This window comes from Sminthopsis crassicaudata, chromosome 1, assembly GCF_048593235.1.
Source record: "Sminthopsis crassicaudata isolate SCR6 chromosome 1, ASM4859323v1, whole genome shotgun sequence".
In the NCBI taxonomy this organism is placed as follows: Eukaryota; Metazoa; Chordata; class Mammalia; order Dasyuromorphia; family Dasyuridae; genus Sminthopsis; species Sminthopsis crassicaudata.
Window position 1 is genome coordinate 9,158,001 of NC_133617.1, and position 14,907 is coordinate 9,172,907.

The window sequence follows — 14,907 nt, forward strand, 5'->3', positions numbered from 1 at the left end:
GGCCCAGGTGACTGGGTCAGTGGGGACTAAGGGGTGAGAAGCCAGGACAGAGGGAGGGGCCGGACATGGAGGCAGAGATGCCGGACTTGGGACGGGCGGCTGAGTGGGTGTGGAGGGCCTGTCCCGGGCTGGGGGCGGTGACGAAGGAGAAGAGGGGCCTCCTGGAGAGATGGTACAGAGGGATGTGGCCAGGAGGGGCATCGTGCTGGGGAGGGGTCCAGGAGGAGGATGGGGGGGATGAGTTCCGCTTTACGGTGTCTCCTGGACAAGCCAGGTGAGCATCTGTGGGAGGTGAGAGGGCAGAGGACAGTGGGAGCCGAGGAGGCCGGCGAGGAAAGCAGTGGCGCGGAGGAAGAGGGGGCGGCCGGTCCGGCCCTCTCGGCCCAGGGCGCCCTTCCCCCCGCGTACCTGCTGGAAGGCCAAGGTCGATTCGTCCCCATACTGCCGAGTGAAGTAGTCGTACATGCCGAAGTCCGTCTGCCGGCCCAGCTGGTCTCGAGAGGTGCAGTCGGGAATGCACTCGATCACCCCGCACTGAGGACCGGGAGAGCCGGCCTGAGCCCGGAGCCGCCCGAGCTCCCCTCCCCCGCGGCCTCCCACTCCCCAGCGGCCTCCCCCACCTCCCAGGCCTGGCTATGGCCGCTACACTCACCCCCGGAGCCGTGGCCACCACCCTGTAGGGAAACACAAAGAGGTCCAGGCCCACCAGCTGGAAGATGTTCTTGAAGAGGTCGATGATCTGCAGGGCCAGCATGTCCTGGGGACGACACGGGCCCGCTCAGGCCGGGGCTGCTCCCTCCGGATCCCCCCACGCCTCACTCGGCCACGCCCAGGGGAAGGAGAGGGCTAATTTCCTCCCCAAGCACCTGCTTGTTGCAGGAGGTGAAGGCATTAGCTGGGGGGCGCCCCCCAAAGGCTCGTGCCCCCCTGAAGCAGCCAGGGCTCAGGTTACCTGTCTGCAGTCATCGCCCACTTTAAAGATGGCTGCCTGCCAGGAAATCTTCCCACTGCTCTCATCCTCGTCCTCGGTGGTGGTGACAAAGTCTGAGCCGCATCGCAACCCTGGCGGGCCGAGAGGCCGGGCGCTCAGCACTGGGGCCCGGAGACCCCCGGAAGCTCCAGGCGAACCCACATCCACAGCAGCCCAAGTGCCTCCCACCCGAGGGTCACCCCCTGCAGCAAACAACTCCAAAGGTGCACCGAAATCTATGCATGTGAACATGCAGGGGAACGTCAGTGCGTGCAGTAGGTGCTTAATCGGTGCTGGCCGACGGGCTGCCAGGAGAGGGGCTGACGAGAGCCTAGCCGGTGGGACTCCGCCAGCCCCGCCCCCGCCCCGGACTATGGCCAGGGGTGTGCCCGAGGCCGAAGCTCTGCACTGACCTTCCTTCTCGAGCTCGCTGACCCCGCAACGCTTCACCTTGAACTTGGCCAGGTACGGGGCCTTGGCGGCGCTGCAAAGACGAGGGCACAGGTACGTGAGTCACCGGCCCCCCCAAGGCAGCGGGGGCTCCCCGGCCTATTTCCGGCCCCGCTCGGGGCACTCACCTCTGCATCGGGGTCCCTGACTTGTAGTCGATGTCCAGCACGATGGCCTCGGGGTTACTGGGGAGGTAGCAGCCTGGAAGGGGAAGGAGCCCTTCACGGGAGGGCCCGGGGGCGGATCCCCGGGCGCTCAGCAACGCGCGCCCCAGGGGAGGGGGCGAGCAGCGTTAGGTGCCTGGGCTCCTCGCCATGGCCCGCCCCTGACCTGGCCCGCCGTCCCTCACAGGCCCCTCACAAGGGTCTGTCGCTGCCCACCCAGCGGGCAGTGCCCGCCCGCCCAGTGACTTTGCTGCGGTTTCCTCGTGCTTGGTGTTTTTTTGGGCTAGAATTAGGCCAGGGGCCCTGCGCACAATGAGGGTCTCCTCTGGCTGAGGGGCTCCACCCCTTTGCCCCAGAACCTGCTGGGAGGACACTGGCAGGGGGGTGGGGGTGGAGAGGGGGGGCCCCCCGGGACAGACTGCCCGTGGCCCTGAAAAGCTCGGCTCCCTCTTGCCGTCGGGGGCCACCCAGCCCCGGCCCAGGCTCCCGCCGCCTCCCCGGGGCTCCTTCCCCAGCCTGGCGCAGCGGCCACTTACAGGGCTGCACCTTCACGTCGGCCAGGGCGCTCAGACACGCCTTCTTCCGCTCGTCTCCTTTGGGGTACGGCCTGGGGGAGTGCACAGAGCCGCTGGGTCGTGCCCTGGGGCCGCGGGAGCGCCCCCACCCTCCGGGGCACCCCTTCAGGTCCCCCTCGCTCCCGCCCGGGGCCCGGCTGGTGACCCCCACAGTCCCTCTCCTCGGCCCCTCACCCCACAGCTGGCAGAGAGGTAACAGAGCGCCTCAGAGCCGCCCACACGGCCAGCTCTGGGGTCGGGGTGCCCAGTGTGTGCACGCATTAGGTGTGGGGGGCTCCTCATGCCCTGCCAGGCTGGGGCTCCCTCTGACCCCAAGTCTCTTCTGCCCCAGCATGAGCATGAGGCTCTCCCCTTTTGTTCCCTGGGGGCTCCCTCCTCCTGGGCTGGGGGCATGAAGGGGAGATGGGGACTCCCTAGTGTGGGGGCTGCCGGGATCTAGAGCAGCCTCGGAGCACGCTCCTTTTTGGGCTTCTGTTTTGGGGATACCACCCTATAGACCGGGGCCCGCTCCCTTCTGCCCCCAAGGCCCCGCAGCCCGGCTCACTTGATGATGGCAGACACGTTGGTGATCTTGTTAAAGAAGTCAAACTCGCGCTGGTAGAAGTCCTTGGCGGGGCCGGACAGGGAGCCCGTGATCTCCTCCACCAGCTGCTCCAGGAGCTCCCCGATGTCCGCTGAGGGGGCGAGGGCGCGGTCACACTCCCGGCGAGGGGAACCCCAGAGCACAGCGCAGCCACCTCTGGCCCTCCCCCCACCGCACGGGTCGGGGGGCCCGGTATCTGCCGTACAGGGGCTGTGGGGGGGCTCTCCCCACAGCGGGGGCCCCAAAGGTCACGTCCCCCAAAGTGAACCAACAGGAAGGGGAAAAAAGAGCCAGGGGCAGGGGGGAGAGGGGTGTGGGGGAGGGGGCCTGGGGCAGGAAGGTGGGGGATGTGGGGGAGGGGGCCTGGGGCAGAGGAGACGGGCGTCAAACCGGGACCCCAGGCCGGCCCGCCAGCACTCACGGTCCTTCTGGTGGCCCTCTTCGTCCAGGAAAATGTTGGTCTTCATGTTCCAGATGAACTGGTGGGCCAGCAGCTGGGACTTGGACGCCGCCCACAGGATGTACTCCCGGACGTAGCCCATCTGCGTCAGAGCGGGCCCTGAGCGCGGGGCCACCCCCACCCTTCCTGGCCCCCCACCCCAGGAAGGCAGCAGCAGGGGAGGGGAGGCCTTGGCCGCCCCCAGAGGACCCCATGAGCCCTCCAACAGCATGGCCCACCGGGGACCCTCCCAGGGAGCCAGCGCCCCCATCCCGGGCTGGAGGAAGCCAGGAGCTCGAAGCTGCTCTGCTTGGGCGCGGGCTGGAGCTGAGACCCCCAAGGAAGCGCCGGGGCGCTGTCTGTGCCAGGGCCACGGAAGCTCGTGGCTGCGGCCTCTGCTCTCGGGCGCTGGACCCTGCTGGGCACGCAGGCTGGCAGAGGGCCAGCTCCCCTCCAATGAGGGCCCCCTAGCTCTAACGCGGGGCGGAAGGGGCACTGGTCGGCAACACGAGGCTCACCTTGTCGTACCTCAGGGCCTGCACGATCTGGGGGATGTAGAACAGAATGGCGTCCTACAAAAGGGGGACAGGGAGCTTTACAGATGAAAACCGAGATGAAAACCCCCCGACTCTGATAGGAGCCGGGGCCGCCCGGCCAGGCTCGCTCCTTTTTGGGGCGGCTGGGGGAGGAGACGCCCAGAGCTGCCCCACGCGTGTGCCAATGGTCCCCGGGAGGACTCCCAGAGGGAGCACGAGAGCAGCTGCTGGCCCGCCGGCCGGAGGAGGGCTCGCCATCAGTGGTGGCCAGAACCAGGAATGGGCCCGAGCCAAAGCTCTGGAGGGGGCGGGGATCCCGGGGGGCTCTTACCGGAGGAAAGGAGCGCAGGACCTTGACCCCGTACTGCGCAGTGACCGGGTGGGGCGGGTACATGCTAGAGAAGTAGGAGAGGCCAGTGGGCGGGTCCGTCGGGGCCCAGCACAGCACGTGGCTGAGCTCAGGGGCATCTGCGTCGATCGTGTGCCAGGTCACCAGGTACTGCAGGGGAGGGACCAGGGGCCATTTAGTAGGTGGACACCCGGGCACGAGGCCCACCCGATTCTCCTGCAGTCCGGGCTCGAGAGAGGGCGGTGGAAGCGGATGTGGGGGCCGGGCGTGCAGCAGAGGCCCTTGGGGCACTCAGGTTAACGTAACTCAATCAGGACCTCTCGGTTCCACCCCCCAAGGGGCTCCGACCCAAGCCCCGGGCAGCCAGAGGGGAACCACGGCCCTGGGGAAGGGAGGCCCGCTACCTTGATGGCCTCTGGCAAGTCGCTGACCGCGCCCGGGTCCAGCCGCACCAGCCGCGTCACCTCGGTCCCGATGGCTTCCGTGTTCTTGAACCTGAGACAGACCCCGGCCTCAACATCACTGGAACACCCACCGCGCCCCGCGGCCGGCTTCCTTCCCCTGGGCCCTCAGTGCTCCGCGGGTGCCCTCCCACCGGCCTGGGGGCCCCAACAAGGCAGAGACCAGGGCGGCCCAGGGGAGGAGCCCCCTCTGCAAGCCCTGGGCCTGCCCCCAGCCCTGCCCCGTCCCCGGCCCACCTGGAGGGCAGCTGCACGGCCAGGTGCGGGGAGATGCTCCAGGCCAGGTTCACGTTGTCCTTCCACTGCTTCTCGCTCATGCTGACGTACTTGGACTTCCAGTTGGCCACGCTGCTCTCCCCGGTCTGGTCCAGCTCCAGCTCGGGCGCCGACAGGGGGTTGTACCAGGTGATCAGACGCTCGATCTCCGTGGCCTGGGGGGACCGAGAACGGGGTCGGCTCCTCGTCCGCGGCCTCCACCGCCAGCCCGGCCCAGCTGGCGTCGGGCCTGCGCCCGGAACTCAGGCCAGCCAGAGCAGGCCGGGCTGAGCTCTCCCTGAGCTGCCTCAGCCCATCCGCGGCCCCGGGGGAGGCCCAGCAGCCCAGAGCCTCCTAGGGAGGGAACCTGCGGGGCTGTGGCGAGCCTTCGGGAGCCCCGACTCCCACTTCTATGGGCCCTGATCGAACACCTACTGTGCGCGCGGCCCCGGGATCAGCCTTAGGGAGGGAAACAAGGGACAAACAGGGGCTCTGGAGCGAGGGGGCGGGAGGCTGTTGGAGCGCCAGCGGTGGGGGCGCAAAAAGGCGAGATATAAAGGGGGAGGGACATTCTGGAAGGGGAGCAGGAGCAGGGAAGGCCTTGGGCAGGAGGGTGACCTGGACAGGAGGCTTCCCCTCTCCGGGCCGGGCTCCCAGGAGAAGGGAAGCTCCCGGGGCCAGGGGCTCTCTCTGCCACTCGGTGCAGGGCCTGGCATTCCAAGCACTGAGCCCGAGTGACCAAACGCCAGGGTGGGCCCTTCTGAGCCCGGGGGGTGGGTCCGTGCTGGGGGCGCTGGAGAAAGGCAGGCCCTGAGACACCTGGCATTGGCCCAACTGCTCTAGGAGGCTCATGGACCATGCCCGGTGCCCACCGAGGGCTCCTGCTCTTCCTAGCGTCTCCATGAGCCTCTGCGGCCGAGCTGAGCCCCCCATGCAGCGGTTCCACCTGGCTGGGCTGGTGAAGCAGCGACCCGGGCTCCCCGTGCCCTCCCAGAGGGCCAGGAGCTCAGTGAGTGTCGGGGGCCCGAGCCCCGGTCCCTTCCCCTCAGGGGTCTTTGGGGCCCCAAGGAGGAGCCGGGGCCCTGCCCAAGGGGCCCGACTCACCAGAAGGGAGAGCAGGAGGGTCCTGCGCTTCATGTAATACTTGTGCAGCTGGGTGCCTCGGTTGGTCTTCTTGGACATCCCTGGAGAGGAGGAAGGAAGGGAATTCTTCAGGGGGCGCCAAGGTCCGGGTCAGTGCCCAGGAGCCTGCCGAGGCCGCCCGGGGACAGCCGCCCGGCGCGGCTTGCTCATCCGGGCAGGCCCTAAGTGGAGAGCGGGGCTGGGCGCTCAGGCCGCCTTGGGCTCTTCCTGGGGCCCGGGCCCGAGGCTCCCCGTCCCACGGCCGGGCGTGACCCAGGGGTGACGAGGACGATGGGATGGCAGCGCTGATGGAGGAGCACCCCGATGATGATGGCGCAGCCGTGCCCGAGGAGAGGAGAGACAGGGTGGCGCGCGAACAAAGAACTAGATGACCTGATTTCTTGGAGATGGTGGACATGCCGCTGGACAGCGGGTAAGTATTGATCCAGCCCTGCGTGGCCTGCTGCCGAGAGCCCACGGTTATGTCCAGGTTACTCCGCGTGTCTTGATTATCTACAGTCAAACACAACAGGGACGCTCGAGAAGGAGCATGGCCGGCGGGGCACCGTGCGGCGGAGTTGGCGGCCCGGGCCGCGGGCGGGAGGGGGGGCCGCAGCCGCCCGCCGGCTCCCTCCCCGCGTCGGCATTCCGTGGCCCCCATCACGGGGCCGAGCTTCCGGGGGCGCCTGCCCCTCTGCCACAGTCCCAGCCCCGGGGCCATTTCCCCGCAGGTCCGGGCTCTCCGAGCTCCCGGCTTCCATCTGCGCCGCGCTCTCCCTCTGCGCCAGGAAAGCTGCCCGTCTCCTCCAGCCCCGCTAGACTCCTGCCTCCTCCAGGAGGCCTCTCGGGCTTTCTCTGCTGACACCTGGCCTTCCTCCTTCTCCTCAGAGTACCCTGGGCACGCCCTGCGGGCGTCCCTGACCCCCAACTCCTCGGCCGGGGGGCCCCGAGGACGAGTGTCCCTCTCAGAGCCAGTGGGATGGCTCAGAGGCTTCTAGATCGGGGCCGACTCCCACGCCCAAGGGCTTCTGACGGCTGTGGCGTCCACACTTCAGGAAGGAAGGTTCCCTCGGACCAACGGGCGGCCTGGGCCCAGCCCCGGGGAGCGCCGCCGGCCCTCCTCCTCCTGCCCTGCTGGGGACTGTGGGTAGAGCCGCTGCGGGGGCCGAGGGGCCCGTCCCTCTCCAGAGACCCCCAGGTCTCTGTGCCCGAGAGGCTTGAGGGATCCTGGCAGGGGGTGCCATTGGCGGAGGTCCTCCTGGCCGGGGACTGCTGTGCCCCCCGCACCTGGGCGAGGTGCCCCAGAGGTGCGCTGCCACTCTGATCGACGCCGGGCACTAGCGCCCAGTCCCACAGGAAGCGTGGCGTCCGTCACGGTGCCCGAGGGCTCGCCCCTTCCTGGGGAAGCCGCCCTCTCTCTGAGTGATGCCGCGCTCTCCGGAGGTGGCCGGCCCGAGCCGCAGGGCACCAGTGTCCCGAGGGACTCCCGGGAGGAGGACCCGCCTCTCGGCCACCCGGCCCGGACTCTTCCCTGGTCCTCAGCTCCAGGTGCTGCTCTCTGGGCGGCGCCAAGCTCAGTGGGGTCCCCACCCCCTTCACCCTAAGACCACGCCATCGCCTGTTACCGGGGCCTGGCTGGCAGAGCAGGCCTGGGTCCAGGTGGAGGCCGCAGGGGGAGGGGTCCTGGGGAAGCCCGCCCCACGTCCTCCCCCGTACTCACCGGGGGGCACCAGCTGGCTGGCCGTGAGGTACTTCTTATCGGAGAACATGGCCGTCCAGAACTTGATCAAGATGCTGATGTCCTCGCGCAGCTGGTTCTCTCCCTGGGTGGGGAACCTCGGGGGGCAACTGAAAGCAAGCCGGAGAAGAGAGGGGCTCACGGGCAGGCAGCAGGGCAGGGCGGCCCCTTTGGAAGGGGGGCCGCGTCAGGGCTTCTGATGCTCGTCAGATGGGCTGCGGGGGGAGCAGCAGTCGGGCAACGCTTCTCGAGGGCCTCCTGGGGGCCAGGCCCTGCCCATCAAGGGCGGGCAGCGGGCAGACCGAGGGCTGCCACCAGTTTCCCCCAGGAGGGAAGAGCCCAAATCCAGCCTCAGTTTCCTCATCTGCAAAATGGGGCTCATCCTGGCCCTGGCCCCTCAGGGTGGTTGTCAGGGAGCCCTAATGGCAGTTTGTGAAGCTCCTGGTCCAGGGCCTGGCACAAGCAGGTGCGGCATAAACCATAACTTGCTGTGATGGGGGAGGCTGGAGAGGCCTACAGGGGCGAGGGGCTGGAGGCCAGGGGCCGCAGTGCTCCCTAAGAGCCGGGGGTCATCGGGGCAGGTCCGTCCTGCTGCAATAATGAGGCGCCGCTGTCCGCCTTCGGGAGGGGGCCAGGCCCGTGGCCAGGGTTCCCGGACAGCTGGGGGGGGGGGGCGCACCTGAAGTAGTCAAAAGCCGTGGAGTAGACCTTCTCGCGCAGGACGTTGCGGATGGTGGCGTTGGGGACCACGTCGGCGTGCAGCAGCGACAAGCCGAGGGTCAGCAGCCTGGAGGAGGGAGCGCAGTCAGGAGGCCCCTGCCCATCCTGCCCTCCCCAGGGGCAGTACTTGGCGCCCCAGGGCCGGGACAACGGGCCGAGGTTACTGACGGGACTGGGGCTGTCTGCCTGGGCCCCGGAGCCCCGTCCGCCACGGGCCAAGACCAGCAGCTGCCCCCTGAGGAGGGCCCTGGGGGGCGCAGTCTGAGAGGGAAGTCCTGCCCCACCCTCTGGACCTCCTCTAGGACAAGTGCTCGGCCTGGCGGACATCCTGCCCGTGCCAGCCCCGGTGCCTGAGCCGTGCCCTGCTCTGCCCCCAAGGGCCGCGGGGAGCCGGAGGGAGCTTCGGAAGGCCCAAACACCATCCTCCAGGCTCTTTTTTCTGCTCAAGTCACTTCCTATTTCTAGGCCTCTGTTTCCCCATCTGTAAAATGGGACTGCCACGTGCTGCATCCCAGCCTTCTGACGGCCGCTGCTGGACAGCGCTCCGGCCACGAAGAGCTCCTCCAAAAGGAGCACTGCGGGGAGCACGACACGCTGCTCAGGCAGGATCCGTGAGCGTCACTAAGACCGTCCCTCTTAGGAGACGGGAGAATACGGACCCGCTCCCCGATTACTGTCGGATGGCAAGCACCCGTCTGGGACCGAGCGGACTCTGGGGTCCCAATAGCAGCCGTGCCGGCACAGGCCGCCCAGCAGGGGGCAGGCTGAGCTCTGGCCCAGGGCAGCAGCCGGGCAGGGGCCGGGGGAATGCCTCGCTGGGGGACAGTAGGACAGTGACCTCTCCTTGATCCCCCTTAACCCCATCTGAAAAAGGGGGCGCCTGCTCGGCCCTCGCTGCTGCAGCCGGGGGCTGGACGCCCCTCTCGGCTCGGCCGTCCCCGGAGCAGCGCCCTCCCCGGGGGCCCACGGGAGGCTCACTTGAAGCGGGGACCGATGGCTGCCACGTGCCGGTTCATGCTGCCCTTGGTGCCCCCGATGTTGAGGGACATGGAGCGCTGGAGGAGGCTGGAGAAGATTTCCACCTGGTCGGAGCTGCAGTACTTGGCGATTTCAAACCTCTGCACCAGGAACTGTGGGCAGACACAGGCCGCGGGATGGAGCAGCCTGGCCCTGCCCGGCCTTGCCCCCTGGGCCAGCTTGGCCAGCTTTGTCTCACACGCCAACCAAGGAGGCGGCTTTCTGCCCCCGGGGCCCACTCTGGCCTTTCTCCTTCCACATCTGAGCCCCCCGGAGCCCCCTCCTGTGGGATCCTGGGCCTCACAGTTGCCCGTGTCTGCGTCTCGGCCCCAGGAGGCGGCGAGCTGCCGGGAGTGGGGTCTGACGCCCTCGCCCCCTCCCCTCTAGCCGGGGCCCGGAAGGGCACTCACGTCAATCCAGATGTAGTGCGGCGTGACCTCGGGGGGGCACGGCTTCGGCTGACTCACTTCGGAAGCCGCCAACGGATCCGCTTCCTTCACCTCCACAGAAAAGAGCCCGTATTTCTGCTCCACCGTCATCTGCCAGGCGCCGGCCATCTCGCGCATGAACTGCAAGCACAAGGGCCCTGCTCAGAGTCCCGAGAAGGAGCCGGCGCGTGGGGGGCCCCGCGTGCAGCGGCCTCCCGGGACTGCCCGATGCCCCGAGCTGCCGCTGGATCCCCTGGGCAGAGGCCCGTCTGGCCTTGTCCTCTCCTCTGTGACCTGCTCCAAACATGTGCCCTGAGGAAGCCCCGGACGGGCAGCGAGAGCCCCGGCAACCCCAGAGCCTGGGAGGAGGGGATCTTGCGGGTCCAGGACAAGCCGCCATCCGTATCCCCGTGACGGCGAGCCCACCGCCCGCTCCGTCCTAACAGCAGCTCTGGAGGAAGGGGCCAGGAAAGGAGGGGAGAGGGGCCGGAACCCAGGCCCGAGGCCCTTCCTGGCCTTCGCTCTCCAAGGAGCGGTGACCGTCACCACGTCATGCCCAACGGTGGCCGCTCAGACCCACGTGACCCCGGAGCGCTCGGCCACAGGTGGGACACACGCAGGCCCGGGAATGAACGGGGAGGACTCCCTAACTTTGGGCTTTTCCCATTTCCTCGGAGCTGCCTCAAGTCTGCGCGGCCCCTTCCCTGAGGAGGGCACGCCACGCTGGGCGTCTCCCCGGGCACACAAGTGATTCTAACGCTCTTCAGAGAGACCTTGAGCGTGTCCTTGCTCGCTCTTTCCGACCACCTGGTGAGCACTGTGGGAGTGGTCCATAAAAGTCTTTTTGGCAGGGGAGCACGGAGCAATCGAGCAGCGCGGCCGGCCCAAGGGGGCCATGCGGCTGAATGCTGGGAAGTTTAGTGCGAGAAAGGAGCTCAGCGTCCTGCCCGGGATCTTCCCAAGACAATTCAAATGGGAGGGCGCGGCCTCCTGGCCCGGCGCCGGTCCTGGTTTCACAGACACAGCCGGGAGGTCGGGACCTTCCGCTGGGGGTCAGTGTGACGTCTCTCCTGGCCCCACTGCCCCCGGAGCCTCCCCAACACCGAGCCGGCTGCGGCGCTGCGTGTCCCTCCCGGGAGGCCGCCCTGCCAAGCTCGGGGCGCGGAGGCCAGCATTCACCACTTCTCTGGGCGCTGGAACCCATGGCTCCCTGGGCCGCGGAGCAGCAGGTCTGCTCGGAGCTCATCAGGCCAAAACAAGCCGGTGCGGCAGAGACTCGCCCCACGCTTTGGGATCTCTGCTCCGGGGCCGCGTCGCACAATCATCCGCAGACAGAAGCCGCAGACCCGCGGCCCCCGCTCGGCCGCACTTCCTTCATAAACACAAAGGCGGAGGGAAACCGGGGCCCGCGCCCAGAGGGCAGCATGGTGGCGCCCACGCTGCCCACGTAAGCTAGAAATCTCCTTGTCCTTCCGAGCCCTTCTTTCTAGACAGATCTCAAGGGAGACACCAGTGTAGACAAGGATCTAAGCGTGGACACGCAGACCCAAAGGTGGACACGGACAGAAAGGGACCCAGGCCCGGAGAGACGCGCGTGGGCCCAGAAGTAGACAGAGACGTGGGCGCAGACGCAGACCAGACAGACGCAGATGTAGTCGCAGACACAGATACAGACTCAGGGACACACATGTGGGTGCGGCCGCAGGCACAGACGTAGACACGCACAGATGCAGCTATAGGTGTAGACATCAACATAGACATACAGGTGGAGATGTAGCCTTAGACATAGACGTGGCCATAGACGTAGACATCAAGAGATGTAGACGCAGATGCAGACACAGACACAGACACAGGCGCAGGCGCAGGTGTAGACACGGATGCAGCTGCCTTCTGTGACGGGAGCACAGCCGTGTCCTCAGGGTGGTCTCGGCCCCGGAGGGGCCTGGCGGACGTTCTCCCGCCATCGGCCCCGCTCTCCCGGCTTAAAGGCAGGGCTCCTTACCGGCACTTCCACGCCATTCTTGCCCGCGAGCAGCCACTCCCAGCACGCGATGGCCGTCTCCATGCCGTGCTCGTTGAACATTCGCAGGGGGCCCCAGCACAAGTGGTGCAGGAGCTGAGGGTCACAGTCTGAAACCAGAGAGAAACGGAGCTGCGGGGGCGGCACCCAAGGGCTGCAGGAAGCAGAGATGGAGCGTTTGAGACTGAGGCGCTAAGTGCGCCCCCCCAGGTGCTGCTCCGGCGGCCACGGCGACCGCAGCTCCCTCTGTGCGAGGAGGAGGAGGAGGAGGAGGAGGAGGAGGAGGAGTGTCAGTGGGCGTCTGTCCTGGCCGGGGTCTCCCACAGGGGGAGGGGGGACCCAGGGGCAGAGGCCTCAGAGACTTACCTGGGATGCTGATCAGCATCGCCGTCAGCTTGAACATGGCCTGCGTGTAGTCCTGGGCCTTGTGCAAGTCCAGGGCGGTGTTGAGCTGCTGGACCATCAGCTTTTTGAGGTCAGACGTGTGGCCCGTGCTGTCTGAGAACTGGATCATCCCATAGACCTGCGGGGGCACAGGGCGTGGTCAGGAGCCGGGGCGGACCCCCGCTGAGGCCGAGCAGCCGGGCCCCCCCAGCAAGCCTCGGTTTCTCGCCCCATGGGCCCCCTAAGTCTTCGCTCTTGCAGGGAAGCGCCCTCGCACCCAGAGAGACGTATGGGATCGAACGTGGGGCGCTCTCTGGGCTTTTTGTCTGTTTGCTTTTTTCCTTCTCACGGTTTTTCCCCTTTTGAGCTGATTTTTCTCGTACCACACGACAAATGGAAACGTGCTTAAAAGTATCCTGGGCTTGTATCCTGGGGGGGGGGGGGTAGAGAAATGTGGAACCCGAAGGCTTACAGAAGTCAGTTTGAAAACTATTGTGTCAGGTGTTTGGGAAAATAAAGAGCAACTGAAAATTTTAAAAAAGGCCCGAGCAGAGGCAGGAGCCTGGCCGCCAGGCCTGGCCCGGACAAGAAGCCCTTAGAGGGGAACTGGCCGCAGACCCTCGGCGCCGCGCCAGAGTGTCTGAGGAAGCAGATGGCGGCCCCGAGCCGAGGAGCGTGGAGGGCAGAGGCCGCCACTCCTTCCTCTATCAGTCGAGGCGGAAATGACACCGTGTGGTCCAGGGGCCTCTGGGGCTCAGGGGGCCGCCCTGAGAAGCGCCCGGACCACAGGATGGACACTCAAAGAGCTGGCACAGTGGGCACGAGGGGCGGACCCTCCAGCTTGCCCATGTCCCCCCAGGGGGCCTGCGCGGCCTGGGGCCAAGGGCACCTCTTAGCCTGCTGCGATGGAGCCAGCTGGAGGGATCGTTCTAAGGCCCAGAGCTGATCCCCTTCTGTCCCCAGGGCCTCTACTGCTGTCCGAGGGACAAACGCCACCCCCTCTCCTGACTCTAGGTGCCAGCGGGCTGTGCACACCCTGGGCACTCAGGGCCCTCTGGCTGCCAGTGCTCCTTGGGCGCGGGGTGGCAGGGCGTTACCTCGCCTGCGTAGCGGTTGCGCAAGTTCAGGGAGGCCATGAAGTTGGAGTAGTCCTTCTTCACGCAGGCGGGCCGCTCCGTGAGCTGAGTGACCTGGAGACGGAGAGCAGAAACGTCAGCCCGGCCCACGGGGCAGAGCACGCCTGGCTGCCCCCCTGGAGGCTCTCCTGGGCCCCGGCCCTTCCTAGACCTCCCCAGCCTCGTGGGCAGTCACCAGGCCCAGAGGCGGGACGAGAGGGACACTTCTCCCGGGCGTGGGTGATGCCCCTGCAGAGCCAGACATGCGGACCCAGGGCTCTGTGAGCCCCAAGGTTCTGATGTGGACAATGACAGGGAAAGAAGGGCAGTGTGGTATAGAGGTCAGAGCGCTGGCTTGGGAGTCAAAGTCCCAAATCATGCTCCCGGCTTTCCCAGTGACCGGAGACCCCTCCCAATGGGCTGCTCCAGGACCCCTGCTGGGTCTGCCTGCTTCCTCCACTCAGCCAGGAAAGCACAGACCTGGCCGTGCCACCTCCGACTCAGTCGGCTCCTGTGGCTCCCCATGACCTCCAGGAGCAAATACAAAATACTCTGGGTGCCCTTCAAGGCCCTTCCCAGACTTCTCCCTCCCTTCCCCCCAGGCTTTGGTCTCCCGGCCGTCCGCCACAAGAGCCTCCGTCTCTCGGCTTGGAGCGCTTTCCCTGGCCGCCCCGTGCCTGGACCACGGGGCTCCCTAGCTCCCTTAGGTCCTGACTAAGGGCCCCCCTTGTTCAGCCGGCCAAGGCTGCCTGGCCTAGCCCACCCCAGCCCAGCACCTTCTCTCGGTCTCACTCCTGTACGTAGCATGGTTGCTCGTACCCGTTTGTTTGCTGTCTGCCCTATCAGACCGTGAGCTGGCCCTGAGCCCAGTGCTGGGCTGGGCACCTAGTAGGTGCTTAATGGCTGGCCGACTGAAGGGCAGCTTTGCTTTGGGACCTCCGCTGATGGCTGCTCCCCGCAAGGAACCCCGGCACTCACCCCCAGCGTCGTGTTCTGCCGGTTGTAACCGGCGAAGTGCAGGATGCTCTCGGTGGCCATGGCCAGGCCCGTGTGCTGAGACAAGCCCGACACCCAGTTCTGGTGCTTGTTCAGATATTCCTGAAAAGGAAGGTCGGAGCGTGCAGTTAAACGCAGAACAGGCAGGCCTTTCGCCAGCGCAAGGCCAAGTGCAGCAGGCCCGAGGAGCCGTCTCCTAACCGCCCTGGACATGGGAGCAACAAGCAGAACTTCCGGCCTAGACTCGGGGTGGGGGTGTAGAGCCAAGAGGGAGAAACAGCAGGAGATGGACAGCTCAGCTCTTCCCACAACGTCCAGCACAAAGGGTCCCAAGTCAGGAGACCCAAGAAAACCATCATAGGAAGGGCCCCGAGCAGGCGAGGCCAGGAGCCCGGAGCCTTCCCAGCCAGAGGAAATGATGGCCGCCCACAGCACAGCCCCGGGGCCAGACGGGGTCCCAGCGTGGGCAGGCTGCACGCAGCCAGGGCAGAGCAAGGAGCAGGAGCCGCCTCGAGGGAGGAGAACAAGGGGCATTCAGATGCAGGCCCGAGCTGAGCCTGAAGCTGGCAGAGCCTGAATCAGCCG

General features: G+C 67.0%; 1 protein-coding gene across 2 annotated transcripts in view; it reads right to left on the reverse strand.

Moving 5' to 3' along the window:
• Positions 1 to 14,907, reverse strand: part of PI4KA (phosphatidylinositol 4-kinase alpha) — a 78,405-nt gene that overhangs the window by 7,578 nt on the left and 55,920 nt on the right. For both annotated transcript variants that reach the window (XM_074292287.1, XM_074292281.1), the window contains exons 29-50: positions 14,305 to 14,424; positions 13,309 to 13,401; positions 12,194 to 12,350; positions 11,810 to 11,937; positions 9,790 to 9,948; positions 9,341 to 9,492; positions 8,322 to 8,429; positions 7,625 to 7,752; positions 6,298 to 6,417; positions 5,887 to 5,966; positions 4,765 to 4,958; positions 4,471 to 4,561; positions 4,049 to 4,216; positions 3,700 to 3,753; positions 3,164 to 3,284; positions 2,704 to 2,833; positions 2,121 to 2,191; positions 1,549 to 1,621; positions 1,384 to 1,454; positions 953 to 1,062; positions 653 to 757; positions 409 to 534 (exon numbers count right to left, since the gene is read on the reverse strand). In XM_074292287.1, coding sequence (XP_074148388.1) covers positions 409 to 534; positions 653 to 757; positions 953 to 1,062; positions 1,384 to 1,454; positions 1,549 to 1,621; positions 2,121 to 2,191; positions 2,704 to 2,833; positions 3,164 to 3,284; positions 3,700 to 3,753; positions 4,049 to 4,216; positions 4,471 to 4,561; positions 4,765 to 4,958; positions 5,887 to 5,966; positions 6,298 to 6,417; positions 7,625 to 7,752; positions 8,322 to 8,429; positions 9,341 to 9,492; positions 9,790 to 9,948; positions 11,810 to 11,937; positions 12,194 to 12,350; positions 13,309 to 13,401; positions 14,305 to 14,424 — 2,559 coding nt within the window. The remainder of the gene's footprint in view (positions 1 to 408; positions 535 to 652; positions 758 to 952; positions 1,063 to 1,383; positions 1,455 to 1,548; positions 1,622 to 2,120; positions 2,192 to 2,703; positions 2,834 to 3,163; positions 3,285 to 3,699; positions 3,754 to 4,048; positions 4,217 to 4,470; positions 4,562 to 4,764; positions 4,959 to 5,886; positions 5,967 to 6,297; positions 6,418 to 7,624; positions 7,753 to 8,321; positions 8,430 to 9,340; positions 9,493 to 9,789; positions 9,949 to 11,809; positions 11,938 to 12,193; positions 12,351 to 13,308; positions 13,402 to 14,304; positions 14,425 to 14,907) is intronic.